This window comes from Siniperca chuatsi, linkage group LG12, assembly GCF_020085105.1.
Source record: "Siniperca chuatsi isolate FFG_IHB_CAS linkage group LG12, ASM2008510v1, whole genome shotgun sequence".
In the NCBI taxonomy this organism is placed as follows: Eukaryota; Metazoa; Chordata; class Actinopteri; order Centrarchiformes; family Sinipercidae; genus Siniperca; species Siniperca chuatsi.
In genome coordinates, this window is record NC_058053.1 from 18,230,238 (window position 1) to 18,253,622 (window position 23,385).

At 39.8% G+C, this 23,385-nt stretch overlaps 3 protein-coding genes and 1 non-coding gene across 6 annotated transcripts; 2 read left to right on the forward strand and 2 right to left on the reverse strand.

The window, feature by feature from the left end:
* Positions 1-1,616: 1,616 nt before the first annotated feature.
* Positions 1,617-5,819, reverse strand: rpl24 (ribosomal protein L24). The gene is made up of 6 exons (XM_044216409.1): positions 5,740-5,819; positions 5,538-5,613; positions 4,489-4,599; positions 2,875-3,011; positions 2,024-2,087; positions 1,617-1,747 (listed from the first exon to the last, which is right to left on the reverse strand). The coding sequence occupies exons 1-6, from the start codon at positions 5,742-5,744 to the stop codon at positions 1,667-1,669; spliced, it is 474 nt and encodes a 157-aa protein (XP_044072344.1). The 5' UTR covers positions 5,745-5,819; the 3' UTR covers positions 1,617-1,666.
* On the reverse strand, positions 3,829-4,009 carry LOC122886197. Its single transcript, XR_006380305.1, has one exon. It is a non-coding gene; the product is annotated as a small nucleolar RNA SNORA23 (small nucleolar RNA).
* Positions 5,820-5,953: 134 nt separating the features above from the next.
* Positions 5,954-11,823, forward strand: cep97 (centrosomal protein 97). The gene is given in 12 exon segments (XM_044216408.1): positions 5,954-6,377; positions 7,433-7,575; positions 7,694-7,852; positions 7,963-8,064; positions 8,189-8,302; positions 8,401-8,567; positions 8,675-8,839; positions 8,994-9,172; positions 9,296-9,457; positions 9,460-9,946; positions 10,108-10,183; positions 10,728-11,823. Coding segments are annotated over 12 exon segments (2,310 nt in total). The 5' UTR covers positions 5,954-6,340; the 3' UTR covers positions 11,247-11,823.
* A 4,442-nt stretch (positions 11,824-16,265) lies between these two features.
* On the forward strand, positions 16,266-22,087 carry nxpe3 (neurexophilin and PC-esterase domain family, member 3). 3 transcript variants are annotated; one of them, XM_044216411.1, is made up of 7 exons: positions 16,266-16,528; positions 16,704-16,811; positions 17,496-17,694; positions 18,116-18,897; positions 20,155-20,225; positions 20,338-20,559; positions 20,659-22,087. In XM_044216411.1, the coding sequence occupies exons 3-7, from the start codon at positions 17,590-17,592 to the stop codon at positions 21,222-21,224; spliced, it is 1,746 nt and encodes a 581-aa protein (XP_044072346.1). In that variant the 5' UTR covers positions 16,266-16,528; positions 16,704-16,811; positions 17,496-17,589; the 3' UTR covers positions 21,225-22,087. The 3 variants fall into 3 exon arrangements, with proteins under 3 accessions (XP_044072346.1, XP_044072345.1, XP_044072347.1); XM_044216410.1 differs by lacking the exon at positions 16,704-16,811 and having other exon boundaries at positions 16,267-16,528; XM_044216412.1 differs by lacking the exon at positions 16,704-16,811 and having other exon boundaries at positions 16,267-16,528; positions 17,496-17,682.
* The last annotated feature ends 1,298 nt before the right edge of the window (positions 22,088-23,385 follow it).

Below are 23,385 nucleotides of genomic sequence, written 5' to 3' on the forward strand. Positions count from 1 at the left end.
CCTCAATTGTGAAGATTTTCTGCTCTTCTTTGTCTTTATCTGATAGTAAACTGAATATTTGGGTTTTAGGCTTTTATAGACTAAACATTTAAGTAAGAAAATAAGCAGCAGATTCATCAACAATGAAAATACTCATTAGATGCAGCCCTAGAAGATATTAGGTTGGGTGCTAAAAGTGCTGAAGGTGCAGTGGTGGAAGAAGTATTTACTTAAGTAAATAACAGCAATAACAAACTGAAAATACTCCTCCTACTCTAGTAAAAGTATGTAAGTATTATCTGCTAAATTTACAGAGAGTATTAAAAGTAAAAGTACTCATTGTGCAGTAAAATGTTCCCTGTCAGTGTTTTACTATTATGATGTTTCTGGATTAATATTACTGCTGCATTAATGTGTCTGTTGCATTTTACTGCTGTAGATGTTGAAGGTTAAGCTAATTTGAACTACTTTATATACTGTTGGATAGTTTAATCTACAGCAGTGCATCATGGTCTATAAAATCATCACGTTTGTAGCGTCGCTGTCCTGTGAGAACTACGTATCTCTAAAACTCTACTTTTCATGAGCTCAGAAAAACAGCCTTTTCAGATTTGTGACGATGCATTTTCCAGCTAATCCGAGGGGGATTAAATAGTTTAGCTAAATAGTTTATTTATCTTAAGATGTAGAAGAATTTTCTCAACCCATAAAGGAAACACTTCATCCTTCAGTTTATTAGAAACATTCAGAATCACCAGATTTGGAGATACATGATTTTCACTGGACAGGAAGGGTATGAAACATTGTAATCTGAAAGGTAGCTAGTAACTAAAGCTATCAGACAATTGTAGCGGAGTAGAAAATACAATATTTGCCTCTGAGATGTAGCGGAGTAGAAGTACAAAGTTGCATAAAATGGAAATACTCAAGTAAAGTACAAGTACCTGGAATTTGTACTCAAGTACAGTACTGTAAATCTACTCAGTTACATTCCACCGCTGTTCAGGTGTGAGTTTAACATGACTTTTGGGACAGTAAAGTTAATGCAGGAGGCTTTTGATAGCTTTATTTTCACATCTGTTATGGCTACATAATTGATGTGAGCCACTGTTTCTAGTAAACACAATAAATCTCACTTTGTCAGGAGATAGAGGACAACCTGACACTCCATCTCCCTCTGCTGCACTACAGAGAAACAAATCCCCATTTCTAACATCCACCAGCTGAACAAATGGTGACAAGTTTCATACTCAGGTACCAAAAACGCACCACATCAATCTCAGCCTCGATTTGTTCAACTCATGGCTTCAAATTTATAGTCATTTTTGCATATAAAAGCTTCAGTCAATTTAAATGACTGATATAGTAACCTGGTGATTGGACTGACGATCCATCTTTTAGTCAAATAATGTATTACTGCTCTTAAGACTCTGAACCATGTTTCTACACCAAATCCTGTTTGTAAACTGACAAATTCTTTACGCAGCTGTGTTATAGCGCACCAAACTCTATAAAAAAGGGTCACTCTTGTAATAAAACCCACTTTAAAAAAAAAGCAGGTTGACACATTGTTGAAAGATTAGATATATTGGCAAAGTTTTCATGCTGCAACATTGTCAAATTACAAGTCACACAAATGATGGTTAACCACAAAATTTTATTAACAACCATAAACAATGAGTCAGGTTTAGCGTTTTCCACCGACGCGGGGTGCGCTGATCTTCATGGGCTTGGCGATCTTGGGTTTCTGGGCAGTCTTGGTAGAGGCCTGCAGCAGGAGAAATACATTAAATTCAGTATCCTGCCCCAAATCAACATATTCTACAATTTAAAACTGAGAATGAAGTTACTTAATAAGTTAAAAGGTTAGCGTTTATGGTTTAGTCTTTTGAAATCAGGGTTAAACTTGTATTTTTTTGCCAAATGGCATAAATAGTACTCAACTATAATATTCATAACATGTATACAACATAGCATCCCAGATTTTATATTGGCGAAGGAAATTAACTAAACACTACTACTTCTGCACGACCTGAGATCTTACCTTTGCACTTGTCGCAGCTGGCTTCTTGGCTGCCTGCTTTGCCTTCTTGGCCTCCTTGGCAGCTCTGAGAGAATAAAGAGAGAAACAATCAGCCAAACTGAACAAATAGGAGTGGGCGACGGGGACAAAATCCTCTGTCATCTTTGTGCTATCATGTAATCTTACATTGTGACAAATTATTTATGGATAAAATAACCACAGTAATGCATCTTCAGCTAATAACGAAATGAAATACCTGGCAAATCAAGGTACATCACCACACTGACGCAGGAGTTTTACAAAATGTATTCAGCTATAAAAGCAGTCCTGCCCATTGGTTTACAACATTGCTTATAATGGCTTAATAAATCTAAAGATATTTAGGGATAGGTACCTTGGTATAATAAAAAGTTATATAAACATGTTGACAAGTTTTGTCAACAATAAGGCACAGAAATGCTTTTTGTTGAACAGGTTTAAGGCTGGTTATTTGATGGTGAAAAGGTGTGTTGAAATGTCACTTCGCCAAAATTTTCCACTTGTTTCTTAAAAAATAAATACATTAAAAATTCAGGCAAAACCGACTATGCAGATGTACAATTCTTAATTTTATTCATCTGCCATTTAAAAAAAAAGAGTGGCTGATGACGCTCCCAAGTTTTGAAACGCCACAACCCATATTATCAGATTGGTCTAGACTCAACTGATTCTATGATGACATTTTCCCAAATAAAACGTTATAGTGAAAACAGATTGCAAGATTAGACTTGCTTTACCAGGCTAGCTGTGGCCTGCTACCACTGAGATGACCAACTACAATTACTACATAATGTGTCTCCTTCAATTGATAAATGGATAGTTTGTGTCCTTACCTGATGGCCTGCTCCCTCTGGGCCTTGCGGACCTCGGGCTTCTGGTTCCTCTTGGCCATGATCTCAGCCAGGGAGGCCCCAGTGATGGCCCTCTGGAATTTCACTGCGCGGCGGGTACGCTTCTTTGCCACCTCTTCCTGTTAAAAACACATCATGACGGGAGTTTATTTGTAGCGCAATATCTCACTATATTGCCCAACCTCTGTTCATTGAAGGACAAAGAAGGATCAAGAGCATCCTACATAATTAGTAGCTTACATCATGTTCAAGTCACATGCAAAACACTAGGTCTTGTTAAATCAGTGAAGCTGCTACCGATAGATGAAAGCAAGAACAGAGACTTAGATGTTCAACTAAACCACAAAACCGAAGAACTGCAGTCTACAACTCCATAGCTACAGTTGTAACTGTCAACTTTACAGTTTGTGATTAACCTTTGTTTTATCTACATATTTCAGGAATCACCAAAACTAACTACAATTTTTCCAATGCAACCGAAACTAGGTAAATCCATCCTTGGATGGGTGCAACCTGATCCACATTACTTAATAGCCGAGTGTAGAGAGCGTCTCAAAACATCATAAACAAGTCTGTTTGCGCGTTTTCCCAATACCTTACCATCTATGCGAGCATTAACAGATTATTCACTGAAAAATAAACATTAAATGCTGGCTTTTACTCTCACTTTTATTAGCCATTAATTACGGTAACTCCCTATCTAACCAAACTACAACGACAGCGATTACTTAGGAAGTTATTGTGGTCCCAATTGTCAAGTTAGAATTGTTAGTGTGGATGAATTTCACATACACTCTACTTTAACTTTTAGAAATGCTAACACTGTTACATTTTAAACCAAATTATGTCCTGCAGTATCCCTGAAATACTTGTAGCTAAGTGCTAGCTGTAATGTAATCAGACTGCACATAATAATTACAAGTGATAAGTATTATAGCATGTAGGAGAGTTTGGAGGCTGGCCAATGGTGAGATGTCGATAAAGACGTCAAGGGCCGGTACTATGATCTCCAGTTGCTCTATGGCTGCAGGTGCGGAGTGAGTGCTGCTGCCAAGCCTGCAAAACACAGTCTGGCGACAACACATAACACAGACTTATACCGTGCACACCATCCACCCGCAGCCAAACTGATGCGTGTAAATGAGTATTGTATTTACTAGTCTAAGTACAGGTACTGATCTATCAATGTGGTTTTGTGAAGCCAAAGCCAATTCTCTATGTATTACCCACTGTGATGGCATGTTAGCACTGCTTTTACACATTGTTAAGAGTGCTACAACAAATGCAATTGATTAATTAATTGACTAATTAAAACCACCATAACAGTTTAGCCATTTTGACAGCCACAATAATAATCATAATAAGCACATGCTGCCAAAAGAAGTCATGTTAAATATCTGCACCTGACAACACCAACAACAATAATAATAGCTGGACCAACAAATTCTAGTTTTAAAGCCGATATTGGCTGCTTTTATCGTTGTCACACAGTACTGTAATACAGACATAAGCCCGATCAGTGTGTAAATTTCAAATTACACAGACAACACCTAGTTACTATAAAACACAGGCATACACATACAGCCCGTTACTTACAGACTGGCCCTTCTTGTGCTTGCGTCTGTACAGCACAGTCCAGTTGATCTGTCTTGGGTTCCTCTTGGCCAGGAAGGCAGACTCACACTTGGCGTTCAAAAACTGGAACACCTAACGAAGACAGGAAACTCAATTAAATGGCTTGTTATGACATATTTAGTCTGTGTCCAAAAATCACGGATAACTAACCCCTATATAATAATAACAATAATAATAATAATGATGATAATAGACACTGACCAGTTCACTCTGTAATGTGCAGTACATTGAGATTTCAGACACTTACAGGTCATAATCATTTTGCAAATCACTGACAGGTGTTGTGTTGCATGACTACTTTTTGCATCTACAAAACATGACATATTGTGTTGTGGGATTGTTATCAGAAAGTAGTGTACATGCAATACTTCACAATACTTTTTTTGTTCCATTGTGGGCACTATGTAGTACATAACTAAAAGGGAATTCATTAACTCCAATAACATAGTGCAATATGGTTAACTATATCATAAATGGGGAGTGATGTTGCATACAGCCATTAGAATTGGGAAATGCAAATATTTAAAGTCTACATATTGATATAACTAATGGCTTTCCCTGGATGTATTGCACAAATAAAAGTGATGCAATTTTTTAAAACATATTATTGAAGTGAACCATGAAGACCTGTCTGCTCCTCTCACAAAATTTAGATATCAAGCTAGTAACGTTAAATTATAACAGTGACACTTGATGTTGTCAACATTGCCAAGCGCTATAAAGGTTGTGAAAAAAATTATTCTAGCGCAGAGCCACCAATAAGCGTAGTACTAATGGAAATATTACTGTTTAGTTGCTACATTATGGCGCTATCAGTTTAAGCTAGCAGCTAACATTAGCAAGTTTCATAGGATTCAATGGAGCAGACTGGGCCTATTCCACAAACTTATGTTACAAACATCTTTTTAGGCGTCAAAGACAACGAATAAAGAGGTTTAATCCGGTGAAGTATACTTCATACGACATCTACAGTCAGAGCAGCTGGAAACCGGTGTCGAGTTGAATGTTACCTTTCCGTCTATCCTGGCGTATCGGCGGCCATGGCCGGGGTATATTTTATACCCGCTGAAACTGCACAACTCGACCCTGAAAACGAGAAATATAAGGCATCACTAAAAGAAAGTGGTACACACTGACTCTTAATGTAAATAACATCATTAGAATGTTTATTTAAGTGTTGAGATGGCATTTGATAGTATTCCGTAGACTCACTTCATGATGGCTCCGAGAGGGCACAAAACCGGAAAGAAAGATGACGGATACGGAAACTGAATTGGGAGACTACAAGTCGATATTTATGAAATACTAAACAGTGAACATTTTTCAGACAGTTGTTAATGCTTTGCGCGTAACATACACGTATATATTTTTTTGCTTTCGTAAAAATATTTTAATCAAATTTACACTTTGACCGATCAGCACACGGATGACGTCACAATCGGAGAGTTGCCTAGCAAGCGTATCCATGATCAGCGAGCGGCAACGCAATACTTTCTGGCTTAATACTACTATATTAAAGACGTGAATCAAGCAAATAAAAAATTAAAAAATAGCTAACATCACTTGTAGGCCGTTTTTGGCTAGCTTCTTTATTTATTTCTTTACTACAACCTGGCTGGCGATAGGAACGACGAAAATTGTAGTCTTTTTAAGCCACAAAAACGCCACTCCGTAATGAGCGAGACGGCCTGTTTGAACTACATTTCCTAGAACCTCTTTGGTTTGGCCGTTTGACAAGCGACAGACCCTTCTTGTCTTTCACACTACAGTCTAGAGTTATTAGCTAACGTTGGGTGTTATTTGAGGCGACAGGATGGGTGTATCAGATTTACAATTTGATACAAATGCCGGTAAGTGGCTTGATGGTTGTTTTGGTCAGACAGACAGCGATTGGTAATTTTTGTTTAACGATAGCCGTTGCGAGTATGTTTATTACTAGCTAGCTAACGTTAGCTAGCGTGCAGGTATCACCCCAGAATACCGCCTTTAGCTAACGTTACTAATATCAAGTGTGCCAGAGAATGCAGATCAAAACATCCTGTGTCAGTCCTCTGGCGTCAGGCTTACAATTTGTCTTATAGCAAAGTTTAACAAAACTTAAATATAAAACCAACTAATCTTCTATTGTTTTAATGTTCTGCAAATTGTCTAGGTACATTGTAAGAAGCAAATCGTAGCAAAGCATGTAGTCAATGTGGCAGTATATTGATTCCTCTCTGCCTTTGTTAGTCTTCATTTAATAGTCAGCTTTCGTCAGCAGTAGCTAACCATTACCTGTGAACATTTCAACCATTATGTAAAACCAATGCACAAAGATAGTTAAAATGACTAACGTTAGTATATTTTCTTTTGTTACTTGGCAGATATTTTGATGTGATTACCCAGAAATAGCTCTATCTACAGTACAAAAGTGATTGCTTTCTCCTCCACTACTCTTTTCTTAAAGGGGTACTCGAGGTGATTTAGTAGTACACATTCATAAAGTTGGAGGACTTGCAGAGACAGATTAAAACAAACTCAGTGTCGCAGAGGCCGAGATATCCTAACATTTAGTCCCTGTACGAGTCAAGCTTAAAAAACACTGTATCCTACAATTTCCATAATGCAACTCAGTAGCATCATTCATTAGTCTGGTAAATGCCCTAATTCTTCAAACTCCATGCCCAAGTTTATAACATAGGTTTTCTGTCAAGAAAGCAGCCTAATTCAAGATAACCCTGATCACAGTAAACTGCCCTTTATGTATAAAATTAGTGGAGTGTCTGCCCCCAGCTTTATTGTAGGTGTATACTGAATGCGTGCTTAGCTGCTTTAAGATCTTGTGTGTTATGTAGCCATGGTGATGAGCAAAATGACAGTTGTGGTTTCCAGTCTGTTTAATCTCCACCTTCTTTATTCCTACAAGAACCTGTGGTGGATCTTTCGGCCCGGGGTATGCAAAAGCTGGATCCTAGTTTCACCTGCTCCGAGGACGCTCACACTCTCATCCTGGACCGTAACCACATAATGAAACTGGACCATCTGGAAAGGAGCCCAGGCCTTCAGCAGGTAGTTAAACCCTTTTAACCTAGTTAAAAAGTTCACTAGTGACTTGGTGCTTAAATACTGTACATATTCTTGATTTAATGCCCTATATATCTTCTATCTATTTTCTTTTCCTCTTTAGCTATCTGTAGCCAGTAACCGTCTGGTGAGAATGATGGGCGTGTCTCGCCTTACAGAGCTGAGAGTCCTCAATCTTCCCAATAACAGTATTGGATACATCGAGGGGCTAAGAGATCTGCCACATCTCGAATGGCTCAACCTGTCTGGGAACAATATTAAGGTGAGATTCTCACATACTTACAAAAATGTCATTGCATAGATGAAACCATTAGTTTAAACCCATGTGTTGATATGTTGCATGTTTAACCGACTGTGCACTCTTTTACACAGGTCATTGAGCAACTCAACAACTGTGTTTCCCTTCAACACCTGGATCTGTCTGACAACAACATCTCTACCATTGGTGATCTGACTAAACTGATGGCATTAAAGGTGAGCGCTGGAGTCTCTGAGGTCAAAAGCGAACCTAAACAAAAAAAGGCTATTTAATAATGTACATTTTATAGTGTCAGTTTTCTTTTATGTATCTTTGATTCATTTTCTGTCAATTTTGCAGACACTTTTACTCCATGGAAACAGCATTACAACACTTCGTACTGTTCCCGCTCACCTACCTGCCCATTTATCCATTCTCTCCCTGGCAGAGAATGAGATAAGGGATCTTAATGAAGTAATTATCTTTTCCCTTACTTGATACAGCAGCACTGATGACCACTTAAATTATATAGAGACTTATTATTAACAGACTTTCATCTGATTATTCCATAGATGTCATACCTGGCACCTCTCCATGACCTGGAGCAGCTGTCCATCATGAGCAACCCTTGTGTTATGGCGACTCCCTCATTGCCAGGTTTTGATTATCGACCATATATCATGAGTTGGTGCCTGAGCCTAAAGGTCCTGGATGGCTATGTAGTGTCACAGAAAGAAGGGTGCGTACATTCCTATGCTGTTACAATTTGCTAGTTAAGATTAATGCAGGAATATTATCTAAATATTGGAGTGTCTTATTTATTGTGTATAATTGTCACAATTACAGTCTCAAAGCAGAGTGGCTCTACAGTCAGGGAAAAGGACGCTCATATCGACCAGGTCAGCATGTTCAGCTGGTTCAATACCTGGCCACTGTTTGCCCTTTGACGTCTTCACCAGCCCTGGAGACGGCAGAAGATGCCAAATTGGAGAAGATCCTCAGTAAGCAGAGGTATAAATCTGAACATGATGATCAAAAAACGTGACGCCAAAGACTGTCATCCAATACTCACATCATGGCCACGAAAACCCTGCCGTGCATCCTTCTTAATGGAAAATATTTACTTGAATGACTCCATGTTTGAACTGACATTTCTGTCTCTCAGGTTTCACCAAAGGCAGCTGTTAGAGGAGACCCAAGGAGGCTGTCCCAGCCCTCCTCGACCAACTCAACTAGATGTAGAGAGGCACAGTCCTTCACATTCAGTCCCACAGGGGGGAGCCAGAGAGGCGAAGAAAAGTATTGCACTTGCACCAGCTGCTGCTCCGTCAGTCCGGGAGACAGGTAAGAGGGCTGTTTTGTCACTCTATGGGGCAGTTCCGGTGGACATCATGCGTTCGTTTTTTATTGTTTGTATAGCTTTCTTTTTCATAATTTTAACTGTTTGGTATGTCTACTTTTGTACAGAGCCAGTCGTGCAGTTTAACACCTGGGTGAGCTGTGATTCTTCACACCCATCATTGCCTGTAGTTCGCAGCCCAAGGCTCAGAGAGGAACACATCTATTTGGAGGATGTGCAGACAGATGAGGACAAACTCAATGGCAGCATGCTGTCCTCAGAGTCCACCTTTCTCCCTTCGCATCTGACCTGGAGCCACAAACGACCCACTCTGACAGCGAGGACGAGACCGAGACATTTGAACCTGATTCCCTGGCTCCAAAGCGACCAGCACAGCCCAAAAAGCACAACACAAACAAGACACATCATTTGCCCCCAGCAGATAAGCAAGAGAGAGGTCTTGAAGAGGTGGTTATTTCTGGCGCAGCCACAACAGCTGGATCACTGGGGGTCAGAGTTAGCACACCACAAAATGATCTGGAAACATTCTCTGACTTTGGTAAAGCAGAGATGAAAGAAGCCCCCAAGCAGGAAGAAGTTGGTATGTGTGCCAGGAAATCAAGTTTGACGGAAGCAGACAGGGCAGCGGTTAAAATACAGTCATGGTGGAGGGGACAGCACACTCGGTGTTGTGACCCCATGGCCAGAGAGGTACGCAGTGAAATCCGCCTGCGCAGGATGCAAGAACACATCCTTTTCCTGTCTGAAAAGTTTGACAGGTAACTGACTATCAGCATTGTTTGTTTTCTATTTTACTTATGATATAAGAACGGTTGCACTTTAATAATTATTACATATGGTTGTGGATATATAAGTATATATTTGCCAATATGTACAAAGATTCAGAATACTAATAGGTAAAAATGGGATTTGTTTGCAGGGTGCAGCAGCAGTATGAAGAAGAGAGGTTACAAAGGCTGGTTCAGGAGGAAGCTGTAAAGTTTCTGTGGAAACAGGTCAGTGATCGAAGTCGTCATTTATCAGAACCACACATTCAGTCATACACTCAGTCAGTATTTGTGTGGTATAATGTCGCCTCCTGTGGTCTCCTTTTTCCAAACAAGACTAAGAGTCTACAGCCACACTAGCATCTCTGTGAGGATGTACTCGCTAAAGGCTAATGCTAACATGGCATTATGTTCAAAATGACAATGCTAACATGCTGATGTTTGGCAGGTATAATTTGTACCATGGCAATCCATCCCATAGCTGAGACATTTCACTCAAAATCACAAATGTCAACCTCATGGTGGCACTAGAGGAAAAGTCAGAGGATCACTAAAGTCATTAGGATTCATCCTCTGGGGACCACAAATCCCTGTACAAAATTTCATGGTAATCCATTTAATAGTAATCGACCAACAGACTGACATTGCCATCCCTAAAGCTGCTAGCATGACTAAAAATGGCTTTCTGGAGATGATACACCTTAAAATCATCTGTTAATGGCTTTGCAACGTGATTCATTGATTGAAAACTTTTCCTGTGTTCTCCTTGTAGCTCCAGTCGATGCAGCAGTGGAAACAGTCTGTGGAGCAGCAGCTGGCCTGCATTAGTCAGCCTGTCACCCCGGCTCAGATCTCAGCTCCTGGACTATGTGAGGCTGCCACGCCTGTTGCATCCAGCACGACGAACCCTCCCAGCACCGATGTCTCCTTCCCAGACTCTGGCTTCCAGTCAACAAATGATCAGCAGGCAGCGCAGGAGGACAGCTTCCTGAGCAGTGGGACAGCAGACTCTGTGAAGACGGTGCGAGCACTGAGCCCTGTTCGTAGCGGCTTTGCTGGTGGTAGCGATGGTGTGGACAGCGCAGACTGCAGCCTGCTGGAGCAGTACCTCTCCTCTGTACAGCAGCGGGAGGAGGAGGCTGAGGAGGTGATCAGCGATAGAACAGAAACGCCACAGCCCTCCTCACCAGTATCACCCAGCAAAACAGCACAGTCCAACCCCCCCCCGAAGAAGGCAGCAGACAACCAATCAGAAGTGCAAAGAAAGGAGGAAACCACTGCTCCCTCTTGAGACTATGGGAGTGTCGGACAACTGCACTCATTTTGATTACTGGCCCAGATCTCAAATGATGACAGTGCACTTAGCTTCCTTTGTTTACCAAGACTGAACCCAGGACAGGCTTGAAAACTATACCTTACTGTGAATATAACCCAAGTTTTTTTTTTATATACTTCCACTACTTGGGTCTGTTCTGTTATTTAATGGACATTTTCTTCTCTGTGTAAAGACAATGATTGTGATGTAGCTTGAGAAGGTATTAGAAACTTGAAAGCAATTATTTTATGATGAAATACAGTGAGTAGCTTGCTACCTCTACTGATTAAAAGACCAGGCATGGTGTAACCTATTCTCTTCTGTATCTATCAATATCCACTGCATTGAATACATATGATAAACTACAATTAACAAGATTAGGAGTTGGTGTGTTAACCATAGTGCACTTGTAACCACAGATATATATATACTATACATAAAACAACAAATAGCTGAACTGTTTTTATCAACTTTAGATCACATCACCTGAAAATGTTGTAGCATCTTTATCTTCTTAAAAAATGTAAATAAATCTGCAATTATTGTTTTCCAATTATTTGTTTTTATATTATGTTGAAATGTTGTAAGAACTATGGCTGCATCTAACAATTATTTTCATTATCAAGTAATCTGATTATTTCTGTTTTTCAGTGAATCCTTTCATATACAAAATGTTAAAAAAATAACACAAATAGCAGCTGACACACCTGTTTTCAATCTATAACAATAAGAATGAGAGTAAGCAATGCCATCCTTAATTTATAATATTGATTACACCTGTGCTTTTCATCCTATGACAGGTCAAACCGTGTCCTGTAAAGAAGGTATGGTGCTATTTTCTGTCTCTAGAGTAATTTATTAAAAGGACAATTTGTTTCAGCACAGCAGAATAGCCATAAGTTATTTAATTAATTGGTGGAACATTTTGGTAGGTATTGTATGGCCTGATCAATATTCATGAGTTGTTGCCAGGCAGTGTTGGAAGAAGTATTAAAATAATTTACTTAAGTAAAAGTAGCAATGCCACAGTATAAAAAATACTCCATAAGTCCTGTATTCAAAATTTCAAAGTACAGAAGTATCTAAAGTAAAAGTACTTATAATGTAGGTGGCTGCTGTCAGATACTATTATCTTAATTAATCATTATTACTTATGTGTTCAAATGTGGTACTTTAATGTTGTAGTTGGTAAAGGTGGAGCTAATTTGAACTATTTCATATACTTTTGGAAGTTTGATCTATAACAATTGATTATATTTTATAAACTGATCATGTGTTTTGTATGTAAAAACTTAATTTGAAAAATAACTAGTAACTTTAGCTCTAAGTACAGTACTAATAAATGTCCTTTTCCACCACTGTTGCCAGGTCATTACAGCATAATAACAGGAGGAAGGGTTGTAGTGTACGAATGTGAGCCCAGACAATTTCATACCAAAAGTAAAATTATTCATTGTTACTAATCATAACTGTCATACTCAACTATGACAGCAAGACTCCGACACAGAGAGCTCTTTCGGCTCCCAAACTAGTGATGGGAAGTTCGGCTCTTTTCAGAGAGCTGGCTCTTTTGGCTCAGCTCCCAAAGAAGAGCCGACTCTTTTGACTCCTGAACGGCTCTTAATTTAGGATTTTTTTGTAGGCCTTTATTTATACATCACAGGAATTAGACGGCTGCAGGCCTTCAGGAACGGGGGAAAAGTGGATAGTGAGTCAGTACTGCTACAGTTCAATGATGAGGTGCTTCCTGAAAAAGTGATGGTAGGCTATATGAGCTTTAATGTAAGAGAATATGGTCCTCCTGCGATAAGATGTTATAAATGTCAGCGGTATGGTCATACGGCCAATGTATGTAAAGGAAAGCAAAGCTGTGGAAGATGTGGAGGAGAACATGCATATGAAGAGTGTGGAAGCAATGTTCAGGTTAAATGCTGTAACTGCGGAGGAAACCACACAGCAGCATATGGTGGTGGCACCGTCAGGAAGCAGGCAGTGGAGATTCAAAGGGTAAGATCAGAACGGAAAGTAACACATGCAGAGGCTGTGAGGATGTGTGACAGTGAAAGAAGAGAGGAGGGAGTTAACCAAAGTCATCCTGAAACAAATGCAGGAACAGCACAGATACATAGGGACAACACAGGAATGTCAGTGGACAAATTAGTGCTGTTTTTAGCATATGTCATTAACTGCTCAGAGCAAGTAAAAACCAAGACAGAAAAAATCTAAATCATAGTAAAGGCAGCAGCAAAATTCCTAAATATGAAAGATTTATCGTGGGAAAAGATACATGATGACCTTAGTCAGGGAGAAGGGACCTCAGAGACTGCTTCACATATCATACCATAATGTTACTACTACAATGGAACGCCAGACGTCTGATAGCAAATGGGCAGGAGTTTAAAGGCTACATTGATAAGTTAAGTAGGAAACCAGATGTCATATGTATTCAGGAGACATGGCTCAAGCCAAATCTGGAGTTCATTATTAAAGGATACACAACCATACATAAAGATAGATACAATGGAAATGGTGGAGGGTGTGCGATATTTATTAAAGAAGGTATAAAACATAGACGGTTAAGTACAGTACAAGACATGGAGGTAATAATAGTTGGTGCAAGAAAGAAAGTATGAGAATAGTAAACTTATATAACCCATGCAAAAAACTAGAAAAAGGTAAAACTAGAATCAATACTGGAACAGTGGAGAGGTAATAGCATCGGGTGTGGAGACTTCAATGCACACAGCACAGTATGTGGTGAGCAAGAAGATTTAAATGGAGAAATTGTAGAGGAACTAATGGACGAAAAGGAACTGGTGTGTTTAAATGATGGATCAGGCACAAGGGTAAATTTGGTGAAGGGAACAGAATCGGCAATAGATCTCACTTTGGTATCACAGTCTTTTGTCGGAAAATATACACTGATGCATCAAAAGCAGAAAATAATAGAATTGGAGTTGCATTCATAATCCCAGATTTAAATGTAATGTCAAATAAAAGAGTTAGTAACAACCTTTCAGTATTTACAGGGGAAATGTTGGCTATTCTTTTAGCCCTTGAGTGGACAGAAAGCAGCAAACCAGGCAAAGTGTTAATAGGATCAGATTCTAGTAGTGCATTAACCAGTTTCAAGAGTTTACAGTCTGAAGCAAGACAGGACATTATGATGGAAATAGCTTTAAACTATCTTTAGAATTACAAAAGCAGAAGTGATAGTGAAATTCATCTGGATTCCAGCACATATAGAGGTATAGGGAAATGAACTGGCAGACAAATATGCAAAAGATGCAACTAAGAAAGTAGAAGTAAATATGACAGTAAGTTATAGTAAAGCTGAAGTTAAAAGCATAATTAAGGTAAGAAAGAAAGTAGGAGAAATGAGGGAAACCAGTAGAACAACCAGTAGAACAAAAAGAGAAGAAGACATTATATCAAGGATGATATACTGGTCTTAATAGTACACTGAAGATAATTGGTAAACATGAGACTGGTATGTGTGAGTACTGTAACATACAGGAAACGGTAGAACATGTAATTATCAGTTGTCCTAGGTACCAGCAGGATAGACAGAGGAGGTAAGTAGGTGGGAAGTACTTAAAGGAACCACTGTAGGGAGTGATCACTATCCGATAGTCACAAGTATTGGAGTAGAAAGGGAAGTAGAAAAGGATGAGAGAGAAGGAAGATGGAAATTTGAAGAAGCAAAGTGGAGCAAGTATAGAATTATAACTGAAGGGAAATTAAAGGAGGTAAATATGAACCAGGAAATAGAAGACCTCAATGCAGAGATAAACAGTATCATATTAGGAGCTGCAGAAGAGTCAATAACAAAAAGAAAAGGTAGGAAAAGGAAAAAGATAGTTCCGTGGTGGACACAAGAATGCAATTCTACAATAAAAAAATCGAAAGAAGGCCTTTAAAATCTTGAAGAAAACGCATAATTTTCAGAATCTTATTGAATATAAAAGAAAGCAGGCAGTAGTTAGGAGTACAGTAAAGCGAGTTAAAAAGGAATTCTGGAAGAGGTATTGTGACTCACTTGGAAGGACTACACCATTAGACCGAGTATGGGGGATGATTAAGAGGATGTCTGGAAATAGGAAAGAGTGTGGATATCCTATAATGAAAGATGGGAGGAATGTAGTAATAGAAGGTAAGGATAAAGCAGAGTTATTAGCAAGGACATTTGTTAAGGTACATAGTACTGAAAATTTGAGGAATGAGGAAAAGAAGCAGAGAGATGGAACAATAAGAAAAAATGTAGAAGCACTGCAGGATGTTGAGGAAGACAGAAGTGCAATAAACATGTTGTTTACTATAAGAGAGCTAAATGATGCATTAAGGAAGTTGGGGAAAACAACGCCAGGGAGAGACCAAATTAGTTATTGTATGCTAGGAAACTTAAGTGACAGGAGTAAAGGAGTATTATTAGGATTATATAATAAAGTATGGGAAGAGGGAGATTTGCCAAGTCAATGGAAAGAGGCAGTTATTGTCCCCATATGTAAGCCAGGTAAGGACCCAGGACTGGCAGAAAGTTATAGACCGACTGCAAATGAAAATGAGGGAATGAGGGAAACCAGTAGAACAACCAGTAGAACAAAAAGAGAAGAAGACATTATATCAAGGATGATGTACTGGTCTTAATAGTACACTGAAGATAATTGGTAAACATGAGACTGGTATGTGTGAGTACTGTAACATACAGGAAACGGTAGAACATGTAATTATCAGTTGTCCTAGGTACCAGCAGGATAGACAGAGATTAAAAAACAAACTGGCAAGAGATCGCAGTAAGTTCGGGCTAAAGGAGTTACTCCAATTGAACTCAGGGCATGTGGGGTACAGGGCAATATTTAGGTTTTTGGAAAAGACAGGACTTAAAAGAAGACTATAGGGTAGGATAAGACCGCTCTGATACACACTCCATTTCAGAAGGTGGCGGTAATGCACCAAAAGCTGTTTGCGAACCGCCATAAAACATCAGAAGAAGAAGAAGAAGAAGAAGAAGAAGAAGAAGAAGAAGAGGAAGCAGCAGTAGCAGTCATGCATTGCTTTTCCTACTGAGGGGGGAGTCGGCTCCCTTCGTTCACTTCAGCATCGGTCGCTCATAGAGCCGACACATCACAACCGCCTCCTCCATCGTCTCTGATGTGCTACCCAAGCCGCCGCTGTCTCCTCTCCCTCGGCCACCCGTCAGACTCATCACCCTCCTCCGTCTGTCTGTCCACCAACATGCTAATCTGTCGTCGTAATGTGTAAGTAGGGGAGCATTAAGATAAATTAATGGCTAAAACGCCTGCATCACCGCTGTTAGCGTTAGCTAACAGGGTTTTTGGAGATATTATATTAGAAATATGTTGGAATCTCCACCCATGTATTGATTATTACCCTCCCTTTTCTTTATTGTTGGCGTCATTGCCGCCGTTCAAGTGATAAAGGAATCCGACTCCAAAACGCACGACCGTTAGTGCTGTTTCAAGATGGAAGCTTGGCCTGAAAGTGAACCGGCTTCATGTTTACGACCGTCCGTATGTAGTGGTATGTGGACCCAAAGGCAGATGACCAGGACGCGGTATCAGGGTGAACTAGCCGGATGGCTACAGTGTTTATTGTGGTTGATGTGGTTTACAAGCAGGTACAGGCAGGCAGACCGTTAGGCAGACTAGTAACACACGGGTAACACGGAAGTGGGTTACCGGCTGGCAGTGGTGGAAACAGTGAAGTCAGTCCAAGGTGGCTAAACAGTCCAAAAGGGAACAGGCAAAGTACAACATCCAGAATCCAACCAAGAGAAGTCATGGTAAAACAGCCAGGGAACTGGGCAGGGGAACCAGGTACAACAAAAGGAGCACCAAACGGCGACACACACAACCCCTAGTTTGTAATTTACGTTTGTACCATACATCAACAAACCTTATCTTATATTTAAGGAACAGTTTGTGTCACGAATATTACAATCTAACCTGCTTTGAAAAATGAAATAATAAATTAAGCATCCAAAAAAACAGATTTGCCTATAAATATGTGTACTTCTCTTCCCTTGTCTGATGAGGACTCCTAAACTTCTCAGACAAATGTATTTTGGACAAAACCTTATCCAGAACATCTGCATTATCCTGTCAACTATGATTTTTATACTGTATGTTTCTTTATAAACATGAATAGAACAAATGCTAGTTTTCTGTTTGTTCATCCATGTCGTTGACCACATAAATTTTTCAGCGTCAGGCGCTGAGGATGAAATGATGCCATCATCAGCGATATGACAGCATAGAGTGAAACGGGGCCTGATCATGGGAGACAGAAGGAGGTCACCATGTGCAGAAATCTCTCCAAATATTCCCTCATCTTCCTCTTCCTAGCCCTGCTTGGCCTCATCTTCCTGCTGCGCAACCTCCACACTGTGGAGGTGAGGAGAGAAGTGGGTTACACATGGGTTTCAATTGATGTGTTGACGTGTTACCTCGAAAGGGAAATGGATGTACCGATCATTTACCTTTTTATCTTTTAACAGCATGTTATATATATCTTTTTAATAACACTGTTGCTCATGAGGAAAGTTATAGTACAGAACCGTTCTTCACAAGTGAGTGGAAATATTATGTTGTTCAGAAACTCACTGTTGACTGTTGTGAAGACTATTGAAAGAATCTTGAGTAATTTCCACCACAGCATAACATTCACTAATATATGACACAGTCCTCTATCATAGGTCTAAACCTGAGATAGTTGGCTTAAACCTGCAGTAATATTATGCCCTTTTATGCATTCTTATCTGCCAGTCATAGGTTGATGGTCCCATCTCCTGCAGCACCTCTTAACTCTCCTCCCTTTCTCTTCAGAACTGGAACTGCCACACTATTTCAGCCCTCTACCACCTCCATAGCAGGATCCAATCAACCTTCATCCCAGTGGATCTCCCTACTTTTCATCACAACCACACCTTCTGTGCCCATCTGGGCCAGAAACCCTCCCCTCAAGATGAACTGGAAGAGCGCTACCTATTGGACTCTATCGCCTGGCCTGGCCCTCCGCCTCGCTCTACACCAACCACTCTGCGCCAGACGAGTGACCCTGTGCACAGCCTGTTCGCCATTCTTCCCACTAAGGGAGGAAGGGAGTGGCATGTGGGCGACCAGCTGGAGGCCCTCGTCCAAATGCATGACTTCCAGGGTCGTCCCAAGCACTATGGCGGGGATTTCCTTTTGGCCAGACTGCACTCCCCGGAGCTTGGAGCAGGTGTAGCCGGTACGGTGCTGGACCACAAGAATGGATTTTATTCTGCTCTGTTCCCGCTCTTCTGGGAGGGGTCCGCACATGTTGAGATTACGCTGGTGCACTCAAGCGAGGCCATTGCTGTGCTGCGACGGCTGAGGGAGGAACGGCCAGATCGAGTCTTTTTCAAGAGCTTGTTCCGCTTGGGCTTTCTTTCTGAAACTACTGTGTGCAACATGTGCCTGCCCCCTGACCCTCAGCCTCTGTGCAATTACACAGACCTTTACACAGGGGAGCCCTGGTACTGCTACAAGCCTAAAATACTCAGCTGTGACACCAGAATCAACCACGCCAAAGGAGGCTATCTGAAACGCCTCATCACCAACAAAGAAGCATTGCTCTTCCAGAGGTTTGTACTATTATAGGATGAGGGAAATATGTCGTATTGTAACATATATTTGTGTTGTATTAAAGGCCAATTACTCTCTAGACCAAAACCAACAATAATTAGTTCAACTAACAAGTACTGCCTGATTAGCCAAAGCCTGATATAGATGACTCCTCTCTGCCATAGACCTCCAGTGTTTATAGTTTAGTGTCCTAAACTATAAACGCATAAATGAGCCACAGTGTAGCACTGGGTAACATTTCCTCTACTACAAAGAACATGTAGGTTATTTTGAGTCCTGGCACTGTAAATACTCACTAGCGCAGCACTATTTGCTCCTGTTTAATATGAACTACAGTACCCATGCCTGCGGCTCTATGAGGCTATACAGTGGCACAGTGCTTTGAGCTAAATGCTAACATCAGCATGCTAATTTGCTCTCAATAACAATGTAAGCATGCGGAAGTCTCACAGGTTATGTTTACCAGGGTCAACATTTTAGTTTAGCCTGTTAGCATGCTAACATTTTCTAATTCCACAAGACTCGAAGAGCAGCTGAGGCTGACGGGAATGTTATTACCACATTCCAGGGGATCACCAATGTCATAACATTCATCCTGAGGGGGGACTTGAATGCTTGTACTAAATTTCATGTCAATCCATCCAATAGTTGTTGAGACATTTCACTCAAAACCACAAATTAGAACCTCATGGTGGCGCTAGTGGAAAAGTCAGGGGATCATAAAGTCTACTGACTCGTGATTCATCCTCTGGGAATCGTGAATGTTTGAACAAAATTTAATGGCAATCCATCCAATAGTTGTCGAGATATTTCAGTCTGGACCAAAGTGGTGGACGATCCACAGATTGACATTTCCATCCCGAGAGCCATACTGCTAGCATGGCTAAAAAAACATACTTGAGCCACACATTGCACTGGGTGACATGTTCCTTCATTAGCATGAACATGAGCACCGTAGTTTATTCTGAATTAATCCCACATACACTGTTTTGATGCAGGAAATTACTTACTATTTAAAAAAAAAAAAAAAAAAAAAAAAAAAAATGAAACTATACATTTGTGACCTGTTATTTATGTCTTCAGTAGAAACTGGAGTGCCACAGATTGGCGAGGGAAGTTGGACAGTATAGAGAGGCAGACTAACACACTGTTGGTTTTGGTCTTTTTTCATGTGATTTGTTGATAGTAAAAAACATATAGAATATAAACTTAACCTTTTAACATTCTGTTTTAACACTGATCATCTTTTATCTTAGTGGTGTAAACATCAAAGTTCGCATTCACTCTTCAGGACCCGATAGAATCAATGTGCTGCCTCCCAGGAAAGGTAGAGTATACCTGCAGAGTAACGTTTGTAGTGCATCATAACACAGTGTGTGCATGCTTTAATTTATTCCATTAAATTAATTTTGTCTGCAACATTTCTTGCTTTTTTTCAGATAAAGTAGAGGTAGAAAGCAGCAGTAGAAAGCCAGAATCTATTAAGCTAACACCATCTGGATATTACTATGAGGACTCATGGAGGCCATTAGGTGGTGTTACAATGCGCCAGTTCAATGAATCATCTGCCATCACTCAGTGTCTGAAGAATAAGGTGATCAACATGTACGGAGACTCTACCGTCAGGCAGTGGTTTGAGTACCTCATTGCTTTAGTACCAGGTGAGTGTTGTCTTTTTGTCTCATCTTTTATTTCTACTCCCTGCATTTTGCCTTGTGTATCTTTCCCACTGTAACTTCCTTTTTTTTCCACCTTCCCAGAATTAAAGGAGCTCAACCTGTACAGTCCTAAAAACGTCGGGCCTTTCATGGCGGTGAACAGCACCCATAATATTCTCTTGAAGTACCGCTGCCACGGCCCGCCCATCCGCTTCTCCACTGTCACGGCCAGTGAGTTGCGGTACATTTCAAACGAGCTGGACAGGCTCTCTGGGGGTCCCAACACCGTCGTGGTCCTCAGCATTTGGGCTCATTTCAGCACCTTTCCTGTGGAAGTGTACATACGGCGGCTACGTCACATTAGACAGGCGCTGGTGCGACTTCTGGATCGAGCCCCGGGGACGATCGTTGTGATCCGCTCAGCCAACCTCCAAGCCCTGGACCAAGAGGTGAGCCTGTACAACAGCGACTGGTACTCCCTGCAGCTCGATAAGGTGCTCAGGTCCATGTTCAAGGGACTGAACGTTCTGCTGGTGGACGCTTGGCAAATGAGTTTAGCGCACCACCTTCCTCATGCCCTCCATCCACCTCCAGTCATCGTCAAGAACATGATAGACATGTTTTTGTCTTACGTTTGCCCAGACAAGAAAAAGAGCCAACAGAAATAGAAAAACAGTGACGATCGTGCTGAAGGAAACTGAAGAGTTTGTAGCTGCATTTCATTAGTATACTGCTGTTTACAAATCATCAGAAATACCTGCAGACGCATTTCAATGAGGCGAAGGCATCTTCTGTGGATAATTGCAAGTGCATGTAGGAAGTTGGTAATTAGCTGCATCAGTTTCTGATTTAGAAATTTCTGTTTGTGATCTGCATCATAACTATTATTGCTACAGGTTTATGATATTTTGCTAAACAGCAATTTTCCCATGTGTTTACAGATAATGAAACTAAACAGTACAACAATCCAAATAAATCAATGAGATTTTCTTAAGAAACTAACCAGGCAACAGGAATTTTATGTACATTACTGCCACCTAACCATGGATGTATTTTCTTGCACCCAATGCATAACTACAATGCATTGTGGGTGATATACACCTCAAGTTCACTTCAGTTTTTCAGACAAATGAAAATACACTTATGATGGCGAGGGGAAGTCAACGAGGGCATGTTGAATGTACACATGAGTCAGTTCCCAACAGTTTTCCCAACTTTGTTTTGAAAATGGAAGTGTTCTCCAAAGCTACATACCCTTTAAATACTGTCTTTACTGAGACATTTTCCAGACTTCCAGTACTGATCTCTGTTTACTTGCCTGCTATATTTAATTTTGAATCCCACAAAACAAATTTTATCCTGGCACAGTGATTGTTACTAGCCATCTGTTTTTGTTACCACAATGTTTTGTGTGTGTGTGTGTGCGCAGTACTTTTACTTAAGTTGCCCATATTTGGTGTTGGTATTCTTTCAAGGTCGCAGTTTGAACTTTGTGTGTGTGTATGTGTGTGTGTGTGTATATATATATATATATATATATATATATATATATATATATATATATATATATATATATATATATATATATATATATATATATATATATATATATATATATATATATATATATATATATATATATATATATATATATATATATATATATATATATATATATATATATATTTGTTTGTTAGTTTTGCCAAAGCTGAAAAGTGAGATTTTCTTCAGGCTGTTCAGTGTTAAAAATGTGTTTTTGTGCTCTGAGGCACTTTGCAACATGCTGTTGCAAAGTGTGCTGTTTTTAAAAAAATAAATAAATAAATAAAATGTCAGGCTATTTAAAATGACAAAGGAAATACAGCTTTCTTTGGTTATCTGTTTTGCAAACTACCATATACATGAACTACTATGTTGTTAAACCCCATGTACGTGTGTGCTGAATTTGGTTTATCATTTTTAAATGTTATTTTAGGTGTTTGCAGTACACTTTATGAACATCACTGTAAGTCATTATAATAGACAAAAGGTAAATGGTAAAAAAAAAAGTTGTATTTATATAGCACTTTTATCCAAAGCGCTATATAATTTGACTCTGTCATGTAATCATGATGATGTAATCAAGATATATGCGACAGGAGAGCAGGAGAGATGTACAGCTATAGATTTGAACTCTTTTGGAAACCATAATTTAACTTGAGGAACATTTGTTTTTATATCTCCAGACTGTACCACTGTTTTCCCCAGGTTCCTCCACATTGTTTCAGTTGACTTTTACCCAGTGACTTCTCTAACTGACAGATCAGCCTCACACAGCTTTGGTAAATGTACACACATCACGTCAAATGCTGTGTGTTGATTTGAAGCTTGACCTTTGCATACAATTCTAATATCCGCTCTTTTGTATAAATACCTACTTTTTAATAATTGTCTATGTTCAATGTTAATTCTGTTTTATATGGACCTTTGAGTGTTAATTTAACATGATCAAATACTGCATGTTGTCACATGTTCATCATAGGAAGACAGTGAGGATTGGAGAAGAGAGGGAGGGTTGAAGTTTTCAAGTCTGTGTGATACAAAGTGAAAATGTGCCTATTTTTTTGTTTAATTCTTTTAGTCCCTAACAATGATCAGTGGCTGACTATTGGACTAGACTTTGTCATAACATAAGAGCAGACTTGCCGTCATGTTTTCCAGTATTTGCTACTGTCAAATGTGTGCTTTTCTAACTGTTAAAAGGAGCAGTTCATGACTGTATTTGGAAGCCATTGTCATTTGCTTACTCAAACTCTAACAAGGTTAGATCAAGCGGTAAAAGGAGGTTTG

Bases quoted from the DNA above. Each gene is read 5' to 3' on its own strand.
- nxpe3 (XM_044216411.1), top strand. From the start codon at position 17,590: ATGTGCAGAAATCTCTCCAAATATTCCCTCATCTTCCTCTTCCTAGCC. The intron at 20,226-20,337 runs GTAGAGTATACC...GCTTTTTTTCAG, and splicing joins TGTGCTGCCTCCCAGGAAAG to ATAAAGTAGAGGTAGAAAGC. The intron at 20,560-20,658 runs GTGAGTGTTGTC...CCACCTTCCCAG, and splicing joins CCTCATTGCTTTAGTACCAG to AATTAAAGGAGCTCAACCTG.
- rpl24 (XM_044216409.1), bottom strand. The intron at 3,012-4,488 runs GTAAGTAACGGG...TGTTTTTAACAG, and splicing joins AGCACAAGAAGGGCCAGTCT to GAAGAGGTGGCAAAGAAGCG. The intron at 2,088-2,874 runs GTAAGGACACAA...TTATTCTCTCAG, and splicing joins CAGAGGGAGCAGGCCATCAG to AGCTGCCAAGGAGGCCAAGA.